The sequence below is a fragment of the Heptranchias perlo genome, chromosome 8, assembly GCF_035084215.1.
Source record: "Heptranchias perlo isolate sHepPer1 chromosome 8, sHepPer1.hap1, whole genome shotgun sequence".
Classification (NCBI taxonomy): Eukaryota; Metazoa; Chordata; class Chondrichthyes; order Hexanchiformes; family Hexanchidae; genus Heptranchias; species Heptranchias perlo.
The window spans coordinates 73,885,502-73,913,077 of NC_090332.1; the positions used below are offsets into that span (position 1 = coordinate 73,885,502).

General features: G+C 44.7%; 1 protein-coding gene across 1 annotated transcript in view; it reads right to left on the bottom strand.

The window, feature by feature from the left end:
* Positions 1-649: 649 nt before the first annotated feature.
* Positions 650-27,576, bottom strand: part of LOC137324839 (synapse differentiation-inducing gene protein 1-like) — a 74,413-nt gene continuing 47,486 nt past the window's right edge. Inside the window, 2 exon segments of the mRNA XM_067989565.1 lie at positions 650-894; positions 16,304-16,441. Coding sequence (XP_067845666.1) covers positions 736-894; positions 16,304-16,441 — 297 coding nt within the window. The 3' untranslated portion in view covers positions 650-735.

The window sequence follows — 27,576 nt, forward strand, 5'->3', positions numbered from 1 at the left end:
CGGCAGGCGGCGGGGGGGGGGGGGGGGGGGGAACGGTACCACGATTTGTAAATGTGTCCATCCTAGACACACCCTGAAACTGAGCATGCGAGCACCTCGGAGACCAGGTGCTTGTCTACAAAGATGGGGGTTGAAACTGGAGGGACCGTCACCCTTGGCTAGTCGAGCGACCAGTTTCAGAGTTGGGTTAACAAGAGGCCTTAGGGCAGCTTGCTACCTGCTGTTTCAACTGGATGGATTGTTGTGTGAAGAAGAGAAAAAGAACAAATAGATACCTTGAAAAGCCTCATCTTCAGAAACTGTTTCCAAAGCAACGTTAAGCTTTGCTTTTAGGACTGCTTCCACATTTAGTGCAGCTACATTCTTTTCTACATTTATACCAATGCTCTAACACATATCTGAAAAGCTACCTTGTCCTTACATTTGGGGCAAAGCCTCTCCCTTGTTCAGCTGATTGAATTACCAGTTAGAGCCCAAGGGCATTTACTTCATGATAAAAGGAGCAATATCCGCAGAAAAGAAAGCACTAGGTCTTCTGATCTTGCAATACTGTACACTGGTGTGATTGATCGGTATAATGAATACTGATGAGGTTCTTTTTAATCAAATGTTCCATCGGCCGTGTTGGAGCTCACCAGCTCGCCTTCTGATTTTGAGACTTCTCTTGTGCGGCTCGAGAGGTCACGTTCTCCTACGTACCAAAGAGCTCCGTGTGTGTCCATCTAGTTCGGAGTCCTACAAATGGTTGTTCTTGGACAGGTAGGCTATCAGTGCCACGGCAACACCCACATAAATGCCAGTCCCAATGGTGATGGAGAGCACAGCCAAGAACAGGGCCCGTCTGGAGCTGGAGCTTGCTTGGTGGTAGTCTCCCTTTGCCACACCCTTGTTGGTCTAGAGAAGAATGAATAAAAATGAATGGTTTTAATCAATGAGAAATGGCAAACTTTCCATCAGCTATTCAATAATGATGCCTCTTTAACTAAAGCTGTTTATCAGCACATCCCACAGTATTGGTATTGCATCTTAACACTTTTAGATATACCGCTGTTTATAAAGTGTTTATATTGTGAATGTTGTGCTCTTCAAGGTGAGACGTGTTAGTGGTGGGGAATGGAACACTTCACGTACCCAATGCCAGTATCTAGCATCGAGATCAAGGTTAGATAAAGAGTACATATCACGGTGTCAGCCATGACTCAGTGGTAGCACTCTCGCCTTTGAGTTAGAAGGTTGTGGGTTAAAGTCCCACTCCAGAGAGTTGTAGCACATAATCTAGGCTGACACTCCAGTGCAGTGCTGAGGGAGTCTTTCGGATGAGATGTTAAACCAAGGCTCCCTCTGCCCTCTCAGGCGAACCTAAATGATCCCATGGCACTATTTCGATCTGAGTTGTGAGAAAAGGCTGAAGAAACTTGGGCTTTTCAACCTTGAAAGCAAGTGTCTGAGAGGTGATCTTGTAGAGGTATACAAGATTGTAAATTGTATGGAAAAGTTAAACCTGGATGATTTGAATTAAATTGCAAGTAGGACAAGGTGTCACAGGCTTGAAATAGTAAAAGGCAAATTTAAAACTGATACCAGAAATGTTTTCTTCACACAGAGAGTGCTCAACACTTGGAATGGACTTTCAGATAGAGGAGGGGAGATAAAAAAAACCCTCGAATCATTTAAGAACCAATGGATACTGCCATGGGAGGGACTGTAGGGTCATACTGAATGGATGAAATAAGATGGGCTGAATGCCTTCCCTATCTGTAATTGTCTTGTGATGTGGGGAGTGGTGAGGGGAGTGGCAGTTATGAGGGAGCAACGAGACAGTAATTGGGAAACTGCGAGGGGAGCGGTGAGGCTAGGCTAGGATGGGGATGTGGTGGTTGTAACATCTGGAGCATGTAGCTGGGAAGCAGGGTCTAGAACTGGTGAGTAGTGATGTGAGGGCGGGCTGCAACAAGTGATATGAGCAGAAGCTGCAGTTGTAGGGAGCAGTGGTAAGATCTGGAGCTGGGGGGCACTTGTAGGTTACAGACAAGATTTTGGTGGAACGTAGTGATCATTTTTGTCACTGAACCAATCAGAGATGACATAACAGACATGGTTCAGGGGTTTGATTGGTTCTTGATTTCATGGTTCTGGGATCTTATTCGTTTCTGGATCTAATTGGTTGAAGGGACTGTGTTATTGCAGATGTGATTGGCTGAAGGGACAATGCTTTCAGGGATCTGATTGATCAAAGTTCTGGGATCTGATTGGTTGAAGGGATACAACCAATGTATTCACTTCGAGACACAAGGTTTTTTATATTTATAGATTTATATGTTCCTTGGATATTTTAAAATGAAATCCACAGCGGAATGTGGGCCTTACATTGTCACTTCATTACCTGTTGTGTGGAGGCGATGAGGGATGGTCTATGACAAATTCTCAGGGAAATCTAGGCCATAGTGATTCAGACACAAGACAATCTGGAGGTGAACTGATGTATAGAAATCGAAAATTCATTTTGCTTTGCAATTTTCTCCACCCATCTTTTAAAAAAAAAATCTCCTCATTCCAGGGAACAGCAAGCTAACAGTCACTGCCTATTACATAGAATTAGATAGAATTTTACAGCACAGATAAAGGCCATTCAACCAACAGGTCTGTGCTGGAGTTTATGCTCCACACGAGCCTCCCACTTCATCTCACCCTATTCCTTTCTCTCTGATGTACTTATCTTGCTTCACCTTAAATGCAGCTGTTCTATTCGCCACAACTGCTCCTTATTGTGGCGAGTTCCACATTCTAACCACTCTCTGGGTAAATAATTTTTTCCTGAATTCCTTATTGGATTTATTAGTGACTATCTTATACTTACATTTATTCTTTAACACACAGGACTATTTGGGTGAGAACCCAGAAGGCACTTCAGAACCTTATCACAGACTTTAGGAGAGGGTAAGAGGCAAGAGAACAAATATTAAAACAATTCTGCCGTGTTATCTTCACAGATCTCTGGATGGAATATGAGTAGCCAATAAAAGTGTCTCCTGTGAATTCTATTTCCATCAGTGATTGTTCACTCCACTGACCGATGCTTCCTCAGCACTGGGACCAGCAAAGAGCAAATGTACACTACATGGATACCGTCAACTGTGTCAACCTAATTCCATTTCATTTGGTTTTCTTGTTAGTCCTGTGAGTGCATTGCTTGTCTTGGATATAAGTCAGGACATTGTTAACTCTAGTACAGTACTGAGGGAGTGCTGCACTGTCAGAAGTGCCGTCTTTCGGATGAGATGTTAAAGCGGGGCCCCATCTGCCCTCTCAGGTGGACGTTAAAGATCCCATGGCACTATTCGAAGAGCAGGGGAGTTCCCCTGGTGTCCTGGCCAATATTTATCCCTCAACCAACATCGCTAAATCAGATTATCTGCTCATTATCACATTGCTGTTTGTGGGACCTTGCTGTGCGCAAATTGGCTGCCGCGTTTCCTACATTACAACAGTGACTACACTTCAAAAGAAATTCATTGGCTGTGAAGTGCTTTGGGACATCCTGAGGTTATGAAAGGCGCTATTTAAATGCAAATCTTTCTTTCTTTCATTTTTAGCTGATAACATTCAGAAGTGGCAGGTTTTAATTATTCATATCCGCTCTTTGCAGCTGCCTCAAATGTAAATAAATCACAGTTATGGCATTAGGAACATTTCAAAAATAGCAGCATTGCAGCAACGTGAAGCTGTAGTACTTGACCCTTTCAGTGCTGGAATCCGTTTGACAATTTCAGTGTACCTGGTGCATATTACAAATAGAAGAAAATTCGCTTCTCCAGTCAGGCAGCTCGACTAACTGCAGAAGCACAAGCTCTCAGGTAAGTCCCGGGGAGGGGAGGAGACTGGGAAGGAGCTCTTGCTCTTCCTGGTTCCACAGGAATGTTTTCTAAAAAATAATTTCATTGGCAGCGGTTGCTGAAGAATCCGGAGCGTGGCCTTCCCCCTGCTCATTGCGGACCAATTTAGCAGATGGGCCTGAAACTGGCCTTGAGTCCTGCACTTAAATATGTAAGGGGCCTATGGCCTGTTTTAGGCCGCCTGAAAATGGCCCGAGCCAATCTCGGGTCGGACCTTTTTCAGGGGTCCTTGGGGCACAGGATATCGGGCCCTGAAATTGGACCTCGACGCGCCTGTTTTATGCCCATAAAACAGGCACAATGAGGTCCAATTGCTACCCGCACCAGTCTACAACAAAACACCATAAATACAATGCATGGCAGTGCTACACAGGGGAAAGGAAAGCCAAAATATACCCATAAATGATGCAGAATACTCAACAATTTTCTTTGTGGAGAGTAACTAATGAATAAAAGTACTAAATCATTTTTTATGAGCCAGTGCAACAACCCACTCCATCACTTACACAACGCACCATTGCACCAGCTGCTCCATTTAATTGACGGAAAGTCATTGCACATTCCAGAAATATTTCACGCGCAGTTGTCTGGGTCACACAAATAGCTGAGGAAGATTGAATTCAAGCTCAGACTCAGCATAATCCAAGGTTGGTGAGATAGTGTGAAGGGCACATTTCTCTATTGATTCACGTTAGTCTCTGTCAGGTATCATCTGCTCAATTCACTTTCTGTTTCTGCTGGCTGGAATCAGAATGTTAATTATTTGTCACCTCCCAACATTCCCTCAGCAGGCAAAGGCACTTTGCGTTTACACAGCCGGATATTGTCCTCCATGTGTTAGGTGTAATGGAAAGTGGACATGGTAGAGCGCACTAATTGGTTTCTTGTCATTTTGAATCATAAACTGAGGTCTCTACTGCCCTCTCGGGTGGATATAAAGGATCCCACGGCACTATTTCGAAGAAGAGCAGGGGCGGTCTCCCCGGTGTCCTGGCCAACATCACTAAAAAAACAGGTTATCTGGTAATTATCACATTGTTATTGTGGGATCTTGCTGTGTGCAAGTTGGCTGTCACGTTTCCTACATCACAACAGTGACTACACTTCAAAAGTGCTTCATTGGCTGTGAATCGCTTTGGGACATCCTGAGGTTGTGAAAGGCGAGAATGCTACCCATTGAGCCATGGCTGACTACCTAAATAAAGGGCAAGGTATCATAATGCTACCACAGCAGTGGAAAGAGTGAATGGCACACAAGGCAAATAACAGGCAATCTGGTGCAGTTCACCAGATTAGAGGCTCAAGATAGGGCCAGGGCAGCTGCCAACAAGGTAAGTTGGCGGTGGTGGGGGAGGGGGTGGTCGCGATTGCAGGGGATAGAGGTTCCCGGGGTGGCTGCAGCCCAGATTATTTTTGTGGGCTCCAGTGCAGCAGCCTCCGACTAGTTCCGATCTAAAATGGCAATCAGGGTCCCTATTTACGTTATAGGGCCCCGATTTCCATATTAAAAAGGGGCCTAGTGCCTGAAACAGGCGGGCACTTTGGACACCCGGCGGAAGGCCCCTTTTGAAAATGGAGTCGGCTGCATCACCGATGTTAACGGGGACGTTAAGATTACTGACCCCATTTTAAGGTCGTTACCGCCCCGTTGAGTGGTGACAACAAACAAGATGGAAATTTCTAATGGCTTTAATCCATCTGTCTTAGAAAGCTCTTCATTTACAGAGAGAAATTAGAAGAATTTGGTAGTTGCTCTAAGGATTTATTCTTTTTAATAATCCTGACTACATGCAAGATATTATCTCTAGAGGAATTTAAAATAAAATTGCTGAATTGCTGGACTATAACTTGGTGTTGTAAAATTGTTTACAATTGTCAACCCCAGTCCATCACCGGCATCTCCACATCATCTCTAGAGGACTAAGTGCTCAATTTTATAATTCTTCAACAAATGGCCGTGCTGCTGTTTAGAACTTAGAGGGTCTCTTAGCAACCAAGTCGGTTTCTAAGCAACAGACATGCAAAATAATTCAATAGATAATGAAGAAGTGCACATTTAAATGATTATGGTCCTTTCCCAAGACATTCGATTTGTTTCCTTGATTAAGAAACTGGTCAACATTGTATTTTATTTATTGAACAGTTTTGAATTCGAATTGTAAGTTGCTCCAGTCAGCAACGTGAGTGATATAAACCTGCAAAACAGCACTGTGAGATACTATCCTGTGAATGTTTAATGTCTTTGCATCAAACAGTGTCAGCCATGGCTCAGTTGTAGCACTCTCGCCTCTGAGTCAGAAGGTCAGGGGTTGAAGCCCCACTCCAGAGACTTGAGCACATAATCTAGGCTGGCACTACCAGTGCAGTACTGAGGGAGTGCTGCACTGTCGGCGTCTTGCGGATGAGACGTTAAACTGAGGCCCCTTCTTCCCTCTCAGGTGGATGTAAAAGATCCTGCGGCACTATTCAAAAAAGAACAGGTGAGTTCTGCCCAGTGCCCTGGCCAATATTTATCCCACAACCAACATCACTAAAAACAGATTATCTGGTCATTATCACATCGCTGTTTGTGGGACCTTGCTGTGCACAAATTGGCTGCCACATTTCCTACATTACAACAATGACTACACTTCAAAAGTACTTCATTGGCTGTAAAGCGCTTTAGGATGTTTGGAGGTCGTGAAAGGCGCTATATAAATGCAAGTCTTTCTTTTCCTCTGTCCATTATTTTAATGAGAACATTAACCAGTATAAATAAGTGGGTTGATCGCGAATATTCATACAATAATATCACACAGCGCAATTTCCAGGATGTAAATTTCTGTCAGTTTCAGACTAAGAGTGACTGAATTAAACTTTAGGCACTTAATGCAAATATAGGCTATTAAATGGCAAACTACTTAATGTGGAACGTATCCAATGCATTAAGGTGACAGAACAACACAGAGGCAGTGCAGGACAAGTGAGTATTCCATTTCCTGCTCATAAGTGTGATCAGAACAGAGGTTTTCAAGAAAAGGAAAAGGCATTTGGATCCTTCTTTTCATACATTCTCAGGAAGTGGGTGTCGCTGGCATGTCTGTCACTTATTGCCCATCCCTACAGGATGCACTGCAGCAACTCGCTAAGGCTTCTTCGACAGCACCTCCCAAATCCGCAACCTCTACCACCTAGAAGGACAAGGGCAGCAGGCACATGGGAACAACACCACCTGCACGTTCCCCTCCAAGTCACACACCATCCCGACTTGGAAATATATCGCCGTTCCTTCATCGTCACTGGGTCAAAATCCTGGAACTCCCTACCTAACAGCGCTGTGGGAGAACCTTCATCACACGGACTGCAGTGGTTCAAGAAAGCGACTCACCACCACCTTCTCAAGGGCAATTAGGGATGGGCAATAAATGCTGGCCTTGCCAGTGATGCCTTCATCCCATGAACAAATAAAAAAACCCTTCTTCAAAATAGTGGCAAGGGATCTTTTACCTGAGAGGGCAGACAGGGCCTCGGTTTAACGTCTCATCCAAAAGACGGCACCTCCGACAGTGCAGCATTCCCTCAGTACTGTACTGGAGTGTCAGCCTAAATTTTGTGCTCAAGTCTCTGGAGTGGGACTTGACCCCATGACTAACCCGGCACAGAGGTGAGTGTGCTACCACTGAGGCACTGCTAATGTGGGAGGGAAGGAGGCTAGGGAAGGGAATGGTGAGTGATATCATCTGCCCGTACCCTGATGTTCACGTAGCTAATGGAGGAGTAGCACAAATTTCCAATTTCCAATTTGTGCTACTAGTGCAGGGAATGAAATGAAGTTTTGCTGTGAGCACAAAACAGATAGGAATCAATTGGACTGTTGCCCTAAAGGCAGGCTGACCTAACAGATGGACTTTTTATTTTTGTCACTTCTGTTTTACATCTCGGCATGAGGTGCTGTGATATTTGGTGGTGTCAACACACCAAGATTCCACAATTGTACCCAGTGAATTGCCTTCAGCTTTAAAAGGAGCTATAAGTATGTTGAATAATTTCCATGTAATGGATAGTCAGGAAGTCTGAGGAGGGAGATCCTGAGGTCCAGCAGCTTGGCAAGGAGACTTGGAGCATGGGAGGTTGCTGGGTTCTGGCAGTGTTGGGGAAAGCAGGATCTAACACCCTTGTGGGGAGAAGGGAGCCCAGGAAAATGGGACCTAAACTGAAGTTGGCCCCTATCAAGTCATCAATCCACACCCCCACGTGTCGGGCATCCTTACCATCATTTTCCCTATCTTTGGTGGGTCCCATTCTTTATGTTCTTTCTTCAAGCATTTACGTGTAAATTCTTGTTAAAATGAATGAATAGAAAGAAGGAAAGATTTGCATTTATATAGCACCTTTCACAACCTCAGGACACCCCAAAGCGTTTCACAGCCAATTAAGTACTTTTGAAATGTTGTCACTGTTGACACAAGAAAGGAGATGCATTTTATTGATATGCAACTTGCTAATAATTCGAGCTGGGCATTCGACGACTGGCAAAACAGCGTGACATCAGAAAAACACAGTCTTCCCACCACCAATCGGCTGCTACTCTGTCTGCAATGGGTTTCCTTCAAAATGGGCGACGGCAAGCAGGAGGCGGAAAGAGTACAAAATCAAACTGCAACCTCCGCCACCTCGTCAAACCGCTGCTGCCCTCTCTGAATCAAGAATTGAATCTATTCTGTTTGGCCCGCGGGCACAGACTCAACATGGGGGTAGACTGCGTAACATCACCCCGCCCTGCGTGAAGGAAGCCTCTCCGTAACTTACTTCATTTCAGGGATGCAAAGGCCTCTGGCGAATTGAAAGCCAACTAATATTATAGATTTGAACCATTTCCATTCAGGGCTGCATGAAGAGAATTCGCAAAATTATTGCTGTGGTGCCTCGGGGACCCAGTACATGCAGAAAGTTATTTCCTTTGAGGTCCCTATATTCAAATTTAATATTGGTCTGAATTTTATAGTGTTCTCTACTTTCCTCAGGAGTTGTATTATAATGAAGAACGGGTTGGAATGCAGATCCCACAACACTGCATAAAATCAAACTAAAGTCCAATAGCTTTCTAACAGAAACTTTACAATTATCTTCAATGAGAATCTCTGCTGACTATCTGAATATTATCTACACACTGCATTTCCCCCTCTGCCCCCATCCCGCCACATTTATATGGCTGGTCCAGTTAAGTTTCTGGTCAATGGTGACCCCCAGGATGTTGATGGTGGGGGATTCGGCGATGGTAATGCCGTTGAATGTCAAGGGGAGGTGGTTAGACTCTCTCTTGTTGGAGATGGTCATTGCCTGGCACTTATCTGGCGCGAATGTTACTTGCCACTTATGAGCCCAAGCCTGGATGTTGTCCAGGTCTTGCTGCATGCAGGCTCGGACTGCTTCATTATCTGAGGGGTTGCGAATGGAACTGAACACTGTGCAGTCATCAGCGAACATCCCCATTTCTGACCTTATGATGGAGGGAAGGTCATTGATGAAGCAGCTGAAGATGGTTGGGCCAAGGACACTGCCCTGAGGAACTCCTGCAGCAATGCCCTGGGGCTGAGATGACTGGCCTCCAACAACCACTACCATCTTCCTTTGTGCCAGGTATGACTCCAGCCACTGGAGAGTTTTCCCCCTGATTCCCATTGACTTCAATTTTACTAGGGCTCCTTGGTGCCACACTCGGTCAAATGCTGCCTTGATGTCAAGGGCAGTCACTCTCACCTCACCTCTGGAATTCAGCTCTTTTGTCCATGTTTGGACCAAGGCTGTAATGAGGTCTGGAGCCGAGTGGTCCTGGCGGAACCCAAACTGAGCATCGGTGAGCAGGTTATTGGTGAGTAAGTGCCGCTTGATCGCACTGTCGACGACACTTTCCATCACTTTGCTGATGATTGAGAGTAGACTGATGGGGCGGTATTTGGCCGGATTGGATTTGTCCTGCTTTTTGTGGACAGGACATACCTGGGCAATTTTACACATTGTTGGGTAGATTCCGGTGTTGTAGCTGTACTGGAACAGCTTGGCTAGAGGCGCAGCTAGTTCTGGAGCACAAGTCTTCAGCACCACAGCTGGGATGTTGTCAGGGCCCATAGCCTTTGCTGTATCCAGTGCACTCAGCCGTTTCTTGATATCACGTGGAGTGAATCGAATTGGCCGAAGACTGGCTTCCGTGATGGTGGGGATATCGGGAGGAGGCTGAGATGGATTATCCACTCGGCACTTCTGGCTGAAGATGGTTGCAAACGCTTCAGCCTTGTCTTTTGCACTCACGTGCTGGACTCCGCCATCATTGAGAATGGGGATGTTTGCAGAGCCTCCTCCTCCCGTTAGTTGTTTAATTGTCCACCACCATTCACGACTGGATGTGGCAGGACTGCAGAGCTTTGATCTGATCCGTTGGTTGTGGAATCGCTTAGCTCTGTCTATAGCATGTTGCTTCCGCTGTTTAGCATGCATGTAGTCCTGAGTTGTAGCTTCACCAGGTTGGCACCTCATTTTTAGGTACGCCTGGTGCTGCTCCTGGCATGCTCTTCTACACTCCTCATTGAACCAGGGTTGATCCCCTGGCTTGTTGGTAATGGCAGAGTGAGGAATATGCCGGGCCATGAGGTTACAGATTGTGCTGGAATACAATTCTGCTGCTGCTGATGGCCCACAGCGCCTCATGGATGCCCAGTTTTGAGCTGCTAGATCTGTTCTGAATCTATCCCATTTAGCACGGTGGTAGTGCCACACAACACGTTGGATGGTATCCTCAGTGCGAAGACGGGATTTCATCTCCACGAGGACTGTGCGGTGGTCACTCCTACCAATTCTGCCATGGACAGATGCATTTGCGACAGGTAGATTGGTGAGGACGAGGTCAAGTGAGTTTTTCCCTCGTGTTGGTTCGCTCACCACCTGCCGCAGGCCCAGTCTAGCAGCTATTTCCTTCAGGACTCGGCCAGCTCGGTCAGTCGTGGTGCTACCGAGGCACTCTTGGTGATGGACATTGAAGTCCCCCACCCAGAGTACATTTTGTGCCCTTGCTACCCTCAGTGCTTCCTCCAAGTGATGTTCAACATGGAGGAGGACTGATTCATCAGCTGAGGGAGGTAATCAGCAGGAGGTTTCCTTGCCCATGTTTGACCTGATGCCATGAGATTTCATGGGGTCCAGAGTCAATGTTGAGGACTCCCAGGGCCACTCCCTCCTGACTGTATATCACTGTACCGCCACCTCTGGTGGGTCTGTCCTGCCGGTGGGACAGGATATACCCAGGGATGGTGATGGAAGAGTCTGGGACGTTGGCTGAAAGATATGATTCAGTGAGTATGGCTATGTCAGGCTGTTGCTTGACTAGTCTGTGGGACAGCTCTCCCAATTTTGGCACAAGTCCCCAGATGTTAGTAAGGAGGACCTTGCAGGGTCGACTGGGCTTGGTGTTTTGCCGTTGTCGTGTCCGGTGCCTAGTGGTCCGATGCCGGGTGGTCCGTCCGGTTTTATTCTTATTATGACTTTTCGTAGCGAGATTTTACAACTGAGTGGCTTGCTGGGCCATTTCAGAGGGCAATTAAGAATCAACCACATTGCTGTGGGTCTGGAGTCACATGTCGGCCAGACCGGGTAAGGGCGGCAGGCTTCCTTCCCTAAAGGACATTAGTGAACCAGATGGGTTTTTACGACAATCCGGTCGTTTCATGGCCATCATCACTGATACTAGTATTTTAATTCCAGATTTTTAAAAATTTAATTAATTAATTAATTGAATTTAAATTCGCCAGCTGCCGTGGCGGGATTTGAACTCATGACTCTGGATTTTAGTCCAGGCCTACTGGATTACTAGCCCAGTAACATAACCACTATGCTACCGTACCCGGTTGTAATAGGGGGGGGGGGGGGGGGGGGAGAAGCCAAGCACTGATGTTAATTTATGAGCAGCGGCAAAGCTGAGTGATTAATGTTCCTCTGTTTCAGGTGTGCTGGTCAATATTTATCCCTCAACCAATGTCACTAAAGCAGATTATCTGGTCATTATCACATTGCTGTTTGTGGGACCTTGCTCTGCGCAAATTGGCTGCCGCATTTCCTACATTACAACAGTAACTACACTTCAAAAGTATGTTATTGGCTGTAAAGTGCTTTGGGACATCCTGAGCTTGTGAAAAGCACCATATAAATGCAAGTCTTTCTTTTTTTGTGTGTAAAGTTAAAGAGTTTTTCTACTAAACTGTCATTACAAACCAGTGATAGTTTAGCTAAACATTGTTTTCTCTTTAATTATACACAGAGGAATAGATACAGGGGCCACACTATCTACAGCAGGGTGGATAATTTCAAAGGGATCGAAATGGTCAACCTTCTGACATTTTTCACCTCACTCATGGTCAGTGCTGTTAGTCATGGCCTCCACACTCAACTCCCACTTAGCTGTATGCAACTGTATAAAGTATAACAGAACAACTACTCTCTCAGCATGGCAAGGTATATATGTGGCAAACACCTCACCCTCGTGTTCAAATCCCTCCATGGCCTCACTCCTCCCTATCTCTATAACCCCCTCCAGCCCTACACCCCTCCGAGTTCTCTGCGTTCCACCAACTCTGGCCTCTTGTGCATCCCCCACTCCCTTCATCCCATCACCGGAGGCCGTACCTTCAGCTGCCTAGGACTTAAGCTCTGGAATTCCCTCCCTAAACCTCTCCAGATCTCTACCTCATTACCCTCTTTAAAACCTACCTCTTTGATCAAGCTTTTGGTCACCTGTCCCAACATCTTCTTTGGCTTGTTATCAGTTTTTGTCTGATATCGCTCCTGTGAAGCACCTTGGGATGTTTTACTACGTTAAAGGCGCTGTATATTACGTTACATCGAATATTGCATAGTATTTACAGCACAGAAACAGGCCATTCACCCCAACTGGTTTATTCTGGTGTTTATGTCCCACACGAGCCTCCTCCCACCCTACTTCATCTAACCCTATCAGCATTAACTTCTATTCCATTTTCCCTCGTGTTTATCTCGCTTCCCCTTAAATGCATCAATGCTATTCGTCTCAACCACTCCATGTGGTAGCGAGTTCCACATTCTAACCATTCTCTGCGTAAAGAAGTTTCTCCTGAATTCCCTATTGGATTTATTGGTGTAAGGAGTCGCACAATACCGGGTTATAGTCCAACAGTTTTATTTGAAATCACAAGCTTTCGGAGCTTTGCTCCTTCGTCAGGTGACCTGACGAAGGAGCAAAGCTCCGAAAGCTTGTGATTTCAAATAAAACTGTTGGACTATAACCTGGTGTTGTGCGACTCCTTACATTTGTCCACCCCAGTCCATCACCGGCATCTCCACATCATGGGATTTATTGGTGGCTGTCTTATATTTATGACTCCTAGTTTTGGAGTCCCCCAGAGAAAAGCAGTCAATTGATACTGGAGGAAAGCACAGAGCCATTTGATGTTTATTTATATTTACAATGTGTTCTTTGGAATAAACTAAAACCACAAAATATATTAGACATGTAAATGCAAAGTTGTTGTTGGTGTTGATGAAGGTTCAACCAGTGATGTAGTGACATCACTGGTGAGGTTGTCCGGGCATTAGCTGGTCATGGCCAGTTTCTGCCGGTTTCTGCCTGTTGGAAAGGAAGGGGCCTAAAGCCGATTGATTCTTCTGAAGTCTGCCTATTTGTGGCATGGCAAACACCTCCCATTGTGAGCTCCTAATTTTAAGCCAGGTAGGAAAGTCCTGTTGCAGTACCTTAAAGGGGAGGTAGATTATTTCTGGTAGAACATTGATAATGAATCAAAGGATTTATTTTTCCCAAATGGAGGAGAGAGGTGCTACAGTTTTAAATATTCCAGTGGAAGCACCAGGTGCTAAGCACTAGGCACGCATATCATTTTTAGGACAATAACATTTGGTTACACTTCAGTTCAACAGCCCCCAGATAGTGAACCCAATGGGGTGTTGGATAATAAATCAATAGTAACAGGTTACATAGTAAACAATTTTACAACACCAAGTTATAGTCCAGCAATTTTATTTTAAATTCACAAGCTTTCGGAGATTTTCTCCTTCCTCAGGCAAATGTTTCAAGAGCTCCTTGAAGCCTACGCATTTATACATATTGAACAATACATGGTGTTTACAGACTGCCCCTGCAACTGCCCGTTGCCAAGGCAATCACCGTGTTTTTTTGTTGAATGTGTATTCGGGGGTTCTGCAGGTGACACCTCTCTGTCTGAACACGGTGATTGCCTTGGCAACGGGCAGTTGCAGGGGCAGTCTGTAAACACCATGTATTGTTCAATATGTATAAATGCGTAGGCTTCAAGGAGCTCTTGAAACATTTGCCTGAGGAAGGAGAAAATCTCCGAAAGCTTGTGAATTTAAAATAAAATTGCTGGACTATAACTTGGTGTTGTAAAATTGTTTACAATTGTCAACCCCAGTCCATCACCGGCATCTCCACATCAGGTTACATAGTAATTTAGATTGAACAATTGACAATGGAGGTGAGGTTGTATTTGGAATGGCATGGTGAGCATGTTGGGTTGACTGCTTTGGGCAAATGAAATAATTACAAAGAATAAAATAACTTGCATTTATATAGCGCCTTTCAGGACGTCCCGAAGCATTTCAGTCAATGAAGTACTGGAAGTGTAAGAACGCTGTATAAGGTCCCATTTGCCCTCTCAGGTGGACGTAAAAGATCCCGTGGCATTATTCAAAGAAGAGCAGGGAAGTTCTCCCCAGTGTCCCGGCCAATATTTATCCCTCAACCAACATCACTAAAAAAAAAACAGGTTATCCGGTCATTATCTGTTTGTGGGATCTTGCTGTGCGAAAATTGGCTGCCGTGTTTCCTACATTACAACGGTGAGTACACTTCAAAAGTACTTCATTGGCTGTAAAGTGCTTTGGGAAATCATGAGGTCATGAAAGGCACGATATAAATACAAGTTCTTTCCTTTTTTCCCTAAGATCACAGGGCCTCAGAGTGGCTGTCACACTCTCTGATGTGGTGATATTCGGACTGAATCTTTCAAAAACCCGACTGTGTCAGCAGTTGGCTCCAGTTATTTCAATAAGAATCACAACGATAATGAAATCCAGCATTTTGATTCTGTCGTGTTTTTTGTTTCTGGCCTCATATTATTCTGCCCTACTTCGAATCTTTTTTTAAAACTTTACTGTGTGTAAAAAGTGTATTTTATTTTAAATGGTTCCCTTGTGGAATGACTCAGTGTGTAACTTAATTTCCCCTAAACTCCCACAGGTCAGCTCAGTTCCTTTAGTTGTTGCCAACTCTTTAATGTAATTTAAAGCCGTCAGCTGCAAAGTCTTGATTTCATATGGAAGATGATTGGGAATCTGAAGAACCTTGGGTCAACTTCCATCCGGAGTTAGGGAGACCTTCTCCCCTGCCGCTATCCAGGGGTTAGAGCGGTGAGTACTGGAAGTGTGTTTCACTGCAACCTGGAGCTCAGTGCCCCGAACTTGCTCTTGTTTGAAAATAAAGAAGATGCCACATGGCCGCACAGTTGGTTACAGCCATGAAGGCAGGAGGAAGTCCTGGGCCATAAAAGGCACCAGCTCCGTTAAAGGGGCGGGGACAATTAAAGGTCGACGGGAGAGCCAGAAAGATTTTGTTCTTTTGTGGGTAATGGGGCACGATATTGATCTGATATCGAGCCACTGTATGTGTGCCAGATGCAGTGAACTGAATGTCATTGGTCTTCGGTTTCTGTCACCGTGAGTGAGCTTGTGCTGCTGTGCCATGATTAAGATGGCAGCAGCAATCTGGGCACACTTGCAACCTTCTTTGTAGGGAGCTGTAAAGACGGCAGCATTGTGGTGCCAAGCAGTAGGTGCAGCAATAGGGATAACGTGTGTGAGTATGAACAATTATGACATGAGAATAGGAGTGGGTGCTGTAATGGGCCTTTAGAGGAGATGATTGTTATTAATCCCTAAATATACACAGGACGAGGGAACTGTAATAATTATTTAGATGAGATTATTGCTGTTGCTAATCTCTACATGTACACAGGACACAGGTGCTGTAATAGATCTTTAGGTGAGATTATTGCAATCCCTACATGTACACAGGCCACAGATACTGTAGTAGTTCTTTAGATGAGATGACGTTTATTCATCTCTACATGTACACAGAACACAGGTACTGTAATACTTCTCTGTAAGATTTAAATAACTAGTGAACCAAACCAATCAGGAATAATTTCATGTGTTTTGATCTAACAAAATACATTAACCTGATAAATGTAGAATTTTCCTCACAGTGGAATAAAGCTACAGTAATCACTAGTCACTCCAATGCCAGCTAGCATTTGATGATGAATTGTGATGTATTCTTCAATCAGCAGTCGTTGTAATGTTTCACCCTGACTTACCTCATGTGAAAGATAGAAGGCAGCGATTCCCAAAGGCCAGAAGCAGCAGAGCATGGAGAAAACGCTGAGACCCAGATGGTCCCTGGGCGGCATCATTAGGAAGTTGTCCTCACTTTCTGTCTCACTCGAGTAATCACTCTACATAAAATGAAAAGGGAAGGCACATTTAAAATACATCTGGTTACTAACATAACTCTGGATTGTTTCATCATTTCATAACAAGGGCACAGGATAGTGAGAAAATCCAGGACCTTAGTAAGGAAAAAATGAACTGCCATCAAACTGCAATACATTTAAAGGTACTTTACAACCTTCTGGACTCAATATTGATTTCAGTAACTTCAGATCATAACCACTGCTCCCATTTTTTCAGATAGCAAGTGCTGGTAATGGTTCTGATATTGCCATTTACAGCTCCTCTAGACCCATCTTTTGTTTCTTTACTTGTCCCATTATCGTCCTCCTCGCCTTGCACCATCATCCCGTTTGTCATTTAATCACTCCTACCCTCCACCTTATCACAGACCTTTCCTTTTGTTCTTTCCTCCCCTCCCCTTCCTCACCCCCTTTCCCTGGCTCTGTACTTGCTTAAAAACTGTTTAATCTTCAACTTCTTCCAGTTCTGACAAAGGTCATCGACCTGAAACGTTAACTCCGTTTCTCTCTCCACAGATGCTGCCTGACCTGCTGAGTGTTTCCAGCATTTTCTGTTCTTATTTCAGTTTCCCAGCATCCGCAGTATTTTGCTTTTGAAACTGCAATACATTCTGTTTTGTCACAAAGGTTTATAACTTGCACTAATCAATGCCAGTCCATAAGATATGCAGCAACTCTTAATACTGCTAAGTCACTGCTAATCTGAAACTTCTACTAAATGCAAATCAAAATAAAATAGAACCAGTGACGCAGCTTGGTAGCTCCAAGATTGGAGTCTAGACTGGACAGTCTCGACTGACGTTCAAGTGATCCATTAGGGTATGTTTGCCTGTCTCAGCTTAGTTCTTGGGGGAGGTAAAATCTGATTATCTTGGGATCCTACAATTCTTGGCCAATTGACTTAAGGAGCAACATTGACTGTCAGGTGATAGACTGTCCCATCATAGGAAAATTTGGAACCATCTCAACTGGGGTTAGTGGGGACTGTCCTGAACTGGCTGGTTATTTCAGAATTACCCCCCACACACACACACTTTAAAAAACAATGAACTGGTACTAACAATAACGATTGACTTTAATCACCCAATTTGCAATTTTATTTGTTTTTTTCTTTTCGTTTGTTCACAAGTTTTGTGCAGCCAGTGAATATTGATGAGATGTTTTGGGAGGATTGGGCTTTGATGAACGCAACAATGTGAGGGAGGAACATGCACAGTTGAAGGTACAAGGCTGCTAGATCAGAGTGTAAGGCAGAGTAATCTCTTCAAAGCAGTATACCCACCAGAACTTAACAGAAGAGAGAGGCAAAAACAGCTTCTGAAGTAAAAAAATAAAATGTTGTAGTCAATATTCACTGAACTGAACTTATAATTAACCTTGTATATTAAGAAAGAAATAAAGAAATTGCATTCATATAGCACCTTTCATGTCCTTAGGACATCCCAAAGCGGTTTACAGCCATTTAAGTACTTTTAAAGTATAGGAAACGTGGCAGCCAATTTGCACACAGTAAGGTCCCACAAACAGCAATGAGATAATGACCAGATAATCTATTTCAACAATGTTGTTTGAGGGATAAATATTGGCCAGGATACCGGGACATCTCCCCTGCTCTTCTTTGAATAGCGTCATGGGGCCTTTTACACCCACCTGAGAGGGCTGATGGTGATTCAGCCTCATCCAAAAGAGGGCACCTCTGACAGTGCAGCACTCCCTCGGTACTGCACTGGAGTGTCAGCCTAGATTATGCGCTCAAGCCTCCGGAGTGGATTTTGGACCCACGACCTTCTGACTCAGAAGTGAATAGGTGAGCCAAGGCCGACAGCTACTAGAGGAATAAATACTTTAGATAATACTGACTGCTCCATGAACGAGAGAAGGTGCAAGAAAGCTTGTGCTGCTGGTGAGTGTCGGGCGGTAGGATTCCTACCCAGAGAGCTTTGCTTTTCAGCGAGCCTGTCTGGAGAAATCACTGGACAGAGAGGAGCAGTTTATGAGAGAGAGGAGAAATCAGAATACATGTCAACTCAAGAGTGTAGTCGGACACCTGCCAGTGGCCAGTCCAAGCGAGGAACTGAGAGAGCCATGCAATAGATTCCTACTCAATCCCACATTAAAACACACACATTAGAATAGTCAATTTATGCATAATTTATGCATAAGTAAGGATTCACCATAAAAAGGAAGTTTTTTTTTGACGATTTAACTCCCCCAGTGCCTCCGATGAGATAACTTGTGTCCATGAGTTCTCCTACTTGGATTTGAAATGAACTTTAATATAAAGGGCATAAGGCCCTCTATTCGAAGACAGCTTCAGCATTTCCATTCAATCAGCTGAGTTACACAAAACTTGCCTATGGTGTTTGTAGAGTTGACTCCAAATTAAACTGAATAAAGTAGTAAAACTGTTCATTTCAAGATTTACAAATCGATATTGTAAATGGGGGCAGGAAATTAGTGGCCTAGAAATTGGTCCTACTAAGGCACCAATATGGCGGGCAGGAAGCATGCGCACATTTCTGGCTGGAATTGCGTCACCTGCCACATTGGGAAATGACAAACAAGAGGTGTCCTTTACTCACGCCTGAAGCAGGCGTTATCCCCTTTGCAGATGCATTCTCGCCTCTGAATCAGACGGTCATGGGTTCAAGCCCCACTCGAGACTTGAGTACATAATCCAGGCTAACACACGCAGTGCAGAATTGAGGGAGTGCTGCACTGTCGGAGGTGCAGTCTTTCAGATGATATGTTAAACCAAAGCCCTGTCTGCCCTCTCAAGTGAATGTAAAAAATCCCACGGCACTATTTCGAAGAAGACCAGGGGAGTTCTCCCTGATGTCCTGGCAAGTATTTATTCCTCAACTAACATCACTAAAACAAATTATCTGGTCATTATGTCAGTGTTGTTTGTGGGATCTTGCTGTGCACAAATTGGCAGCCCCCATTTCCTACATTACAACAGTGACTACACCTCAAAAGTACTTAATTGGCTGTAAAATGCTTTGAGACGTCTTTTTTTTAATTCATTCATGGGATGTGGGTGTCGCTGGCGAGGCCAGCATTTATTGCCCATCCCTATTTGCTCTTGAGAAGGTGGTGGTGAGCCGCCTTCTTGAACCGCTGCAGTCCGTTTGGTGAAGGTTCTCCCACAGTGCTGTTAGGAAGGGAGTTCCAGGATTTTGACCCAGCAACGATGAAGGAACGGCGATACATTTCCAAGTCAGGATAGTGTGACTTGGAGGGGAATGTGCAGGTGGTGTTGTTCCCATGTGCCTGCTGCCCTTGTCCTTCTAGGTGGTAGAGGTCATGGGTTTGGGAGGTGCTATCGAAGGAGCCTTGGTGAGTTGCTGCAGTGCATCCTGTGGATGGTACACACTGCAGCCACAGTGCACCAGTGGTGAAGGGAGTGAATGTTTAGGGTGGTGGATGAGGTGCCAATCAAGCGGGCTGCTTTGTCCTGGATGGTGTCGAGCTTCTTGAGTGTTGTTGGAGCTGCACTCATCCAGGCAAGTGGAGAGTATTCTATCACACTCCTGACTTGTGCCTTGTAGATGGTGGAAAGGCTTTGGGGAGTCAGGAGGTGAGTCACTTGTCATACAATACCCAGCCTCTGACCTGCTCTTGTAGCCACAGTATTTACGTGGCTGGTCCAGTTAAGCTTCTGGTCAATGGTGACCCCCCAGGATGTTGATGGTGGGGGATTTGGCGATGGTAATGCCGTTGAATGTCATGGGGATGTGGTTAGACTCTCTCTTGTTGGAGATAGTCATTGCCTGGCACTTTTCTGACATGAATGTTACTTGCCACTTATCAGCCCAAGCCTTGATGTTGTCCAGATCTTGCTGCATGCGGACAAGGACTGCTTCATTATCTGAGGGGTTCTGAATGGAACTGAACATTGTGCAATCATCAGCGAACATCCCCACTTCTGACCTTATGATGGAGAGAAGTTTATTGATGAAGCAGTTGAAGATGGTTGGGCCTAGGACACTGCCCTGAGGAACTGCTGCAGCTGGGGCTGAGATGATTGGCCTCCAACAGCCACTACTATCTTCCTTTGTGCTAGGGATGACTCCAGCCACTTGAGAGTTTTCCCCCTGATTTCCATTGACTTCAATTTTACTAGGGCTCCTTGGTGCCACACTCGGCCAAATGGGTCAAAATCCTGGAACTCCCTTCCTAACAGCACTGTGGGAGAACCTTCACCACACGAACTGCAGCAGTTCAAGAAAGTGACCACCACCTTCTCGAGGGCAATTATGGATGGGCAATAAATGCCAGCCTTGCCAGTGATGACCACATCCTATAGACGAATAAAAAAAAAACTTGAGAGAATACAAGCCTAGTCTATGCAGTTTAAAACTGAGAATCAGCATAACATGGCAAATATTCTGAATGTTCACTTCCTCCAAGTATTCACAAGGGAAGATATGAGCGACATGGTCTCCTCAAGCAAAGGTAACCAAGGCAGAATTAATGTCCTCAATGACGGAAGTGCCAGTCAGGCTTAAAGCACTCAAAACAAATACATTTCCAGGGATCGATGATATTTATCCCAGAGAGCTAAGAGAGACTAGGGAGGGGATTTGTGAGGCACTGACAATCATTGTCAGGGAGTCAATGGACACTGGGGAGGTACCAGTAGATTGAAAATAGGCAAATGTAGTGTCCATTTTCAAAAAGGGGGACAAACAGGTAACCACAGACCATGTAAAATAATGGAATTGATTATCAAGAATAAGCTTGAGGATTCTCTGTACAATAATAACCTGGTAAACGGTAGTCAACGCAGCTTTAGAAGGGAAGATCCTGGCTGACAAACCTTCTTGAATCCTTTGAGGAAGTAACAACCCAAGTGGACTTCCAAAAAAAACTGGACAAAGTTCCACATGAAGGGCCACAGACTAAGCTTGGAGCTGTAGGGATTCAGGGAGAACCTTGGGAATAGATTAGAAACTGTCTGAAGAGTAGAAAACAAGAGGTCCTGGTTAGAGGAGTACTGACTGAGGTGCCCCAGGGCTGAGTGTTGGGACCACTACTGTTTCTAATTTACATCAGTGACGGGAAACTGAGGAGATTGGATTGGCCACCTGTTTTGCACCTCTCCTGATTTTACTTTCCATTGGTGTCAGGCGGCAAATTTGCAGCTGATCCCAAACTAGAAGATGCAGTGGAGCTGAAGGAGATTGCTCAGAAATGACTGTATGAGTCGGGCAAAATATCTATGGTGAACACAGCAATAGCAGATGAGATTTAAGGCAGACATAAAGTGATGCACATAGGAAAGGAAAATGGGGTTGAAATAGCTGAGGAAGAGGTTGAAAGAGATTGAAGAGTCACAGTAGACTCGACACTCAACATGTCCAATCAATACAGAACAGTAATCAATAGAGCCAATGGGATGTTGAACTCCATCGACAACACAGTAGAATATAAGTCAGGGGAAGTCATGATAAAACCGTACAGGGCTCTGGTCAGTCCGCACCTTGAGTACTGAGTTCAGTTCCAGTCAGACCTCACCTTGAGTACTGAGTTCAGTTCCAGTCAGACCTCACCTTGAATACTGAGTTCAGTTCTGGTCAGACCTCACCTTGAGTACTGAGTTCAGTTCCAGTCAGACCTCACCTTGAGTACTGAGTTCAGTTCTGGTCAGACCTCACCTTGAGTACTGAGTTCAGTTCCAGTCAGACCTCACCTTGAGTACTGAGTTCAGTTCTGGTCAGAATGCACCTTGAGTACTGAGTTCAGTTCCTGTCAGACCTCACCTTGAGTACTGAGTTCAGTTCCTGTCAGACCGCACCTTGAGTACTGAGTTCAGTTCTGGTCAGAATGCACCTTGAGTACTGAGTTCAGTTCCTGTCAGACCTCACCTTGAGTACTGAGTTCAGTTCCTGTCAGACCGCACCTTGAGTACTGAGTTCAGTTCTGGTCAGAATGCACCTTGAGTACTGAGTTCAGTTCTGGTCAGACCACACCTTGAGTACTGGGTCCATTTCTGGTCAGACCACACCTTGAGTACTGGGTGCATTTCTGGTCAGACCACACCTTGAGTACTGAGTTCAGTTCTGGTCAGACCACACCTCGAGTACTGAGTTCAGTTCTGGTCAGACCACACCTTGAGTACTGAGTTCAGTTCTGGTCAGACCACACCTTGAGTACTGAGTTCAGTTCTGATCAGATCACACCTGGAGTACTGGGTCCAGTTCTGGTCAGACCACATCTTGAGTACTGGGTCCAGTTCTGGTCACTGAAAAACAAGGGAGACATTCAAGCACTGGAAGCAGTGCAGAGAAGAGTCACAAGGCTGATAACTCTAGTGTCAGGGGTCTGAGTTATGAGGAAGGACTAGAGAGATTTGGCCTCGTCAGCCTTGAAAGGAGGTGACTGAGTGGAATAGATGAGTCATGGGAGTGGAAAGGGTAAATCTGGAGTATTACTTTAAATTAAATGATGAGAGTAAGACATGGGTTCAAACTAGTAAATATGAACATTTAAGACTGATATCTTATTCACATAAAGAATGATCAACACCTGGAATGGTCTTCCATACAGAGTAGTGGAGAGGGAAATTCTGGCATTATTTAAAAAGATGGCGAAATGGGAGGAGGGTGGGAAAATTGTAGGGTTTTCCTAGATGGATAAACTAAGATGGGCCGAGTGGTGTATCTCGTCGAAAATTACTCTTTGATCTTTTGACCAGCACACTGGCTGCTCAGTTCCCTAATGACAACATGTTTTTTCCAATATATATGTGTATGTGGAACCTGGGAAATAGCAGCTATAAAGTTTTCCAACGCCTGATTAGAAATTCCGACTCAGTATAACTCTCATCCGGCTGGAATGTAAGAATATATTGTACAGGGGGTTCGGAGGAATGATACAACAACAACTTGCATTTATAGAATCAGAGAATCTTACAGCACAGAAGGTGGCCATTCGGCCTATCGTGTCGGTGGCGGCTCCTTAAAAGAGCTATCCAATTAGTCCCACTTCCACCACTCTTTCCCCATAGTCCTGCAAAATTTCCTTCTCAAGTATTTATCCAATTCCTTTTTGAAAATTACTATTGAATCTACTTCCATCACCCTTTCAGGCAGTGCGTTCCAGATCATCACAACATGCTGCATAAAAAAAATTCTCAACTCCCTTCTAGTTCTTTTGCCAATTATCTTAAATCTGTGTCCTCTGGTTATACGGTTAAACTGCCTCACAGTAAACTCAAAACGGCTGCAGACTTTGTCAGGTAATGACACTCTCAACATCACCTCTTCTCACATCACCTCCCACACAGTAATTACAGCCAATCTGATTCAGATCATCACACAACTGTGTTTACTTTCATTTTCACCGATTTAGGTAAAGGAAATGATTTTATGTGGGAACCGAAAGGTGATTCTGTAACCTTCTAATTAACGCAGCCGTTTATCAATCTAGTTTTGATAATAATTGTCGCACTTTGACTGGGTTCAGTTTAATAGAAAGACGTCTGGAATGACACCTGGTCTAATTTATAGTTAAATGTAGCTGTGGCTCAGTGGCACTCTCCCTTCTGAGTCAGAAGGTCCTGGGTTCAAGCCCCGCTCCAGACACTTGAGCACAAAATCTAGGCTGACACTCCAGTGCATTACTGAGGGAGTGCTGCACTGTCAGAGGTGCCGTCTTTCAGATGAGATGTTAAACTGAGGCCCCGTCTGCCCTCTCAGGTGGACGTAAAAGATCCCATGGCACTATTTCGAAGAAGAGTAGGAGAGTTTTCCCTGGTGTCCTGGTCAATAGTGATCTCTCAACCAACATCACTAAAACAGATGATCTGGTCATTATCACATTGCTGTTTGCGGGATCTTGCTGTGCGCATATCAGCTGTTGCGTTTCCTACATTAAAACAGTAACTACACTTCAAAAGTACTTCATTGGCTGTGAAGCGCTTTGGGAAGTTCTGATGTCGTGAAAGGGGCTATATAAATGCAAATTCTTTCTTTCAGGGGCCGTTTAAGAGTAAATGCTTAAACAATCAAGATCTCTGCTCCTGATCACAGTCCAGTGACCTGCATAAGGACAGGGTTGTGTCTGGCTGTGATGCCCCCACCCCGAGGTCGGATAGCCTGCTGACCGCCAATGCTCACGTCTGAAGAGCTGCCAGTTCGGTAAGGTACCAGACGGTATCGTAGGTTGAGCTGCCACAGGAGGCGAAAGGGGGAGGAAATTGAGGGAAGGGACGGGAAACAAAGGTGCCGTGAATCGCCGACTGACTGGCTGCACCGGTAAGAATGAACTACTGCCGTGAGCTGACTTCAGACTCGCTGAGGGGGAGGGAAGGGAAAGACAGGATCATGGGTACAAACCAGCGTCCTGTTGGTCCACTGGGCAAAATCTGGTGTTCTGATGGGGTTAAGTGTGAAGGTACAGAGAAAAGAATAATTCTGGATGTCACTGAGCAGCTGCAGAACATTCTAGGGGGGTGAGGGTGAACAGCCAGAGGTCGTGGTCCATATTGGTACCAATGATATAGGTAGAAAGAGGGATGAGGTCCTGCAGGCATATTTTAAGGAGTTAGGAAAGAAATTAATAAGCAGGACCTCAAAGGTCGTAATCTCTGGATTACTCCCAGTGCCATGTGCTGGTGAATATAGAAATAGGAGGATAGGGCAGATGAATGCGTGGCTGGAGAGATGGTGCAAGAGGGATGGCTTTAGATTCCTGGGGCTTTGGGACCAGTTCTGGGGGAGGTGGGACCTGTATAAGCCGGACGGTTGCACCTCAACAGGGCCGGGACCAATATCCTCGCGGGGAGGATTGCTAATGCCATTGGGGAGGGTTCAAACTAGCTTGGCAAGGGGCTGGGAACCTGAGCGTAGATTCAGAAGGGAGAGAAGCAGAGCTGGAAATGGAAGGCAGAAAATTAGTAAGTGAGTTTGGAAGGCAGAGGAAACAAAGGTTAGAAAATAGACAACAAAGGAGTTTGGCAGTGCTTAATGGTATATACCTCAATGCAAGGAGTATAAGGCAGATGAGCTGAAGGCACTGATAGACACGTGACAGTATGATATCTTAACTATTACTGAAACATGGCCTAATGAGGGGCAGGAATGGCAGCTCAATGTTCCTGGTTACAGGGTTTTCAGACAAGATAGAGAGGGAGATAAAAGAGGAGGGGGGTGGCAATATTGGCTAAAGAAACAACTACAGCTGTGAGGAGGGATGATATGTTAGAAGGATCATCAAATGAGGCATATGGGTTGAGCTAAAGAACAAAAAAGGGACAATCACACTACTGGGAGTGTACTATAGACCCTCAAACAGTAAGAGGGAGATAGAAGAGCAAGTATGTAGGCAAATTTCTGAGAAGTGCAAAAACAATAGGGCAGTAATAGTAAGGGATTTCAACTACCCTAATATTAACTGGGATAGAATCACTGTAAAAAGTATAGAGGGTGCAGAATTCTTAAAATGCATTCAGGAGAACTTTTTTAGCCAGTATGTAGCAAGCCCAACAAGAGAGGGGGCAGTTCTGGATTTAGTTTTAGGGAATGAAGCTGGGCAGGTGGAAGGAGTATCAATGGGAGAGCATTTTGGTGGTAGTGATCATAATTCAGTTAGATTTAGCACTGTTATGGAAAAGGACAAATAAAGAATAGGAGTAATAGTTCTCAATTGGGGAAAGGCCAATTTTACTAAGCTGAGAAGTGATTTAGCAAAAGTGGACTGGAAACAGCTACTTGAAGGTAAATCAGTGTCAGAGCAGCGGGAGGCATTCAAGGGGGAGATTCAGGGTGTTCAGAGTAAACATGTTCCCACAAAGAAAAAGGGTGAGACTACCAAATCTAGAGCCCCCTGGATATCAAGAAGAAGACAGGGTAAGATAAGGCATAAAAGGGAAGCTTATGTCAGACACCAAGAGCTCAATACTGCAGAAAGCCTAGAGGAGTATAGAAAGTGCAGGGGTGAAGTTAAAAAGGAAATTAGGAAAGCAAAGAGAGGGCATAAAAATATATTGGCAAATAAAATTGAGGAAAACCCAAAGGTGTTTTATAAATACATAAAGAGCAAGAGGATAACTAAGGAAAGAGTAGGGCCTATTAGAGACTAAAAAGGTAACCTATGTGTGGAGGCGGAAGATGTGGGTATGGTTCTAAATGAATACTTTGCGTCTGTCTTCACAAAAGAGGGGGACGATACAGACTTTGTAGTTAAGGAGGAGGAGTGTGAAATATTAGATGGGATAAACATAGTGAGAGAGGAAATATTAAGGGTTTGGCATCTTTGAAAGTAGATAAATCGCCAGGCCCGGATGAAATGTATCCCAGGCTGTTAAGAGAAGCAAGGGAGGAAATAGCGGAGGCTCTGACCATCATTTTCCAATCCTCCCTGGCTACAGGAGTGGTGCCGGAGGATTGGAGGACTGTTAACATTGTACTGTTGTTTTAAAAGGATAAAAGAGATAGACCGAGTAATTACAAGCCAATCAGTCTAACCTCGGTGGCGGGCAAATTATTGGAATCAATTCTGAGGGACAGTATTAATTGTCATTTAGAAAGGCACGGACTAATCAAGGACAGTAAGCATGAATTTATTAAGGGAAGGTCGTGTCAGACTAACTTGTTTAAATTTTTTGAGGAGGTAACAAGGAAGGTCGATGAGGGTAACGCGTTTGATGTAGTCTACATGGATTTTAGCAAGGGTTTTGACAAGGTCCCACATAGCAGACTGGTCAGAATTGTAAAAGCCCATGGGATCCAAGGGAAAGTGGCAAGTTGGATCCAAAACTGGCTCAGTGGCAGGAAGCAAAGGGTAATGGTTGACAAGTGTTTTTGTGATTGGAAGGCTGTTTCCAGTGGGGTTCCACAAGGCTCAGTACTAGGTCCCTTACATTTTGTGGTATACATTAATGACTAAGACTTAAATGTAGGGGGCATGATTAAGAAGTTTTCAGATGATACAAAAATTGGCCGTGTGGTTGATAGTGAGGAGGAAAACTGTAGGCTGCAGGAAGATACATCATTAAATAAATTTAAAACGGAAATCGACAGTTTCCTAGAAGTAAAGGGAATTAGGGGTTACGGGGAGCGGGCAGGAAATTGGACATGAATTTAGATTTGAGGTTAGGATCAGATCAGCCA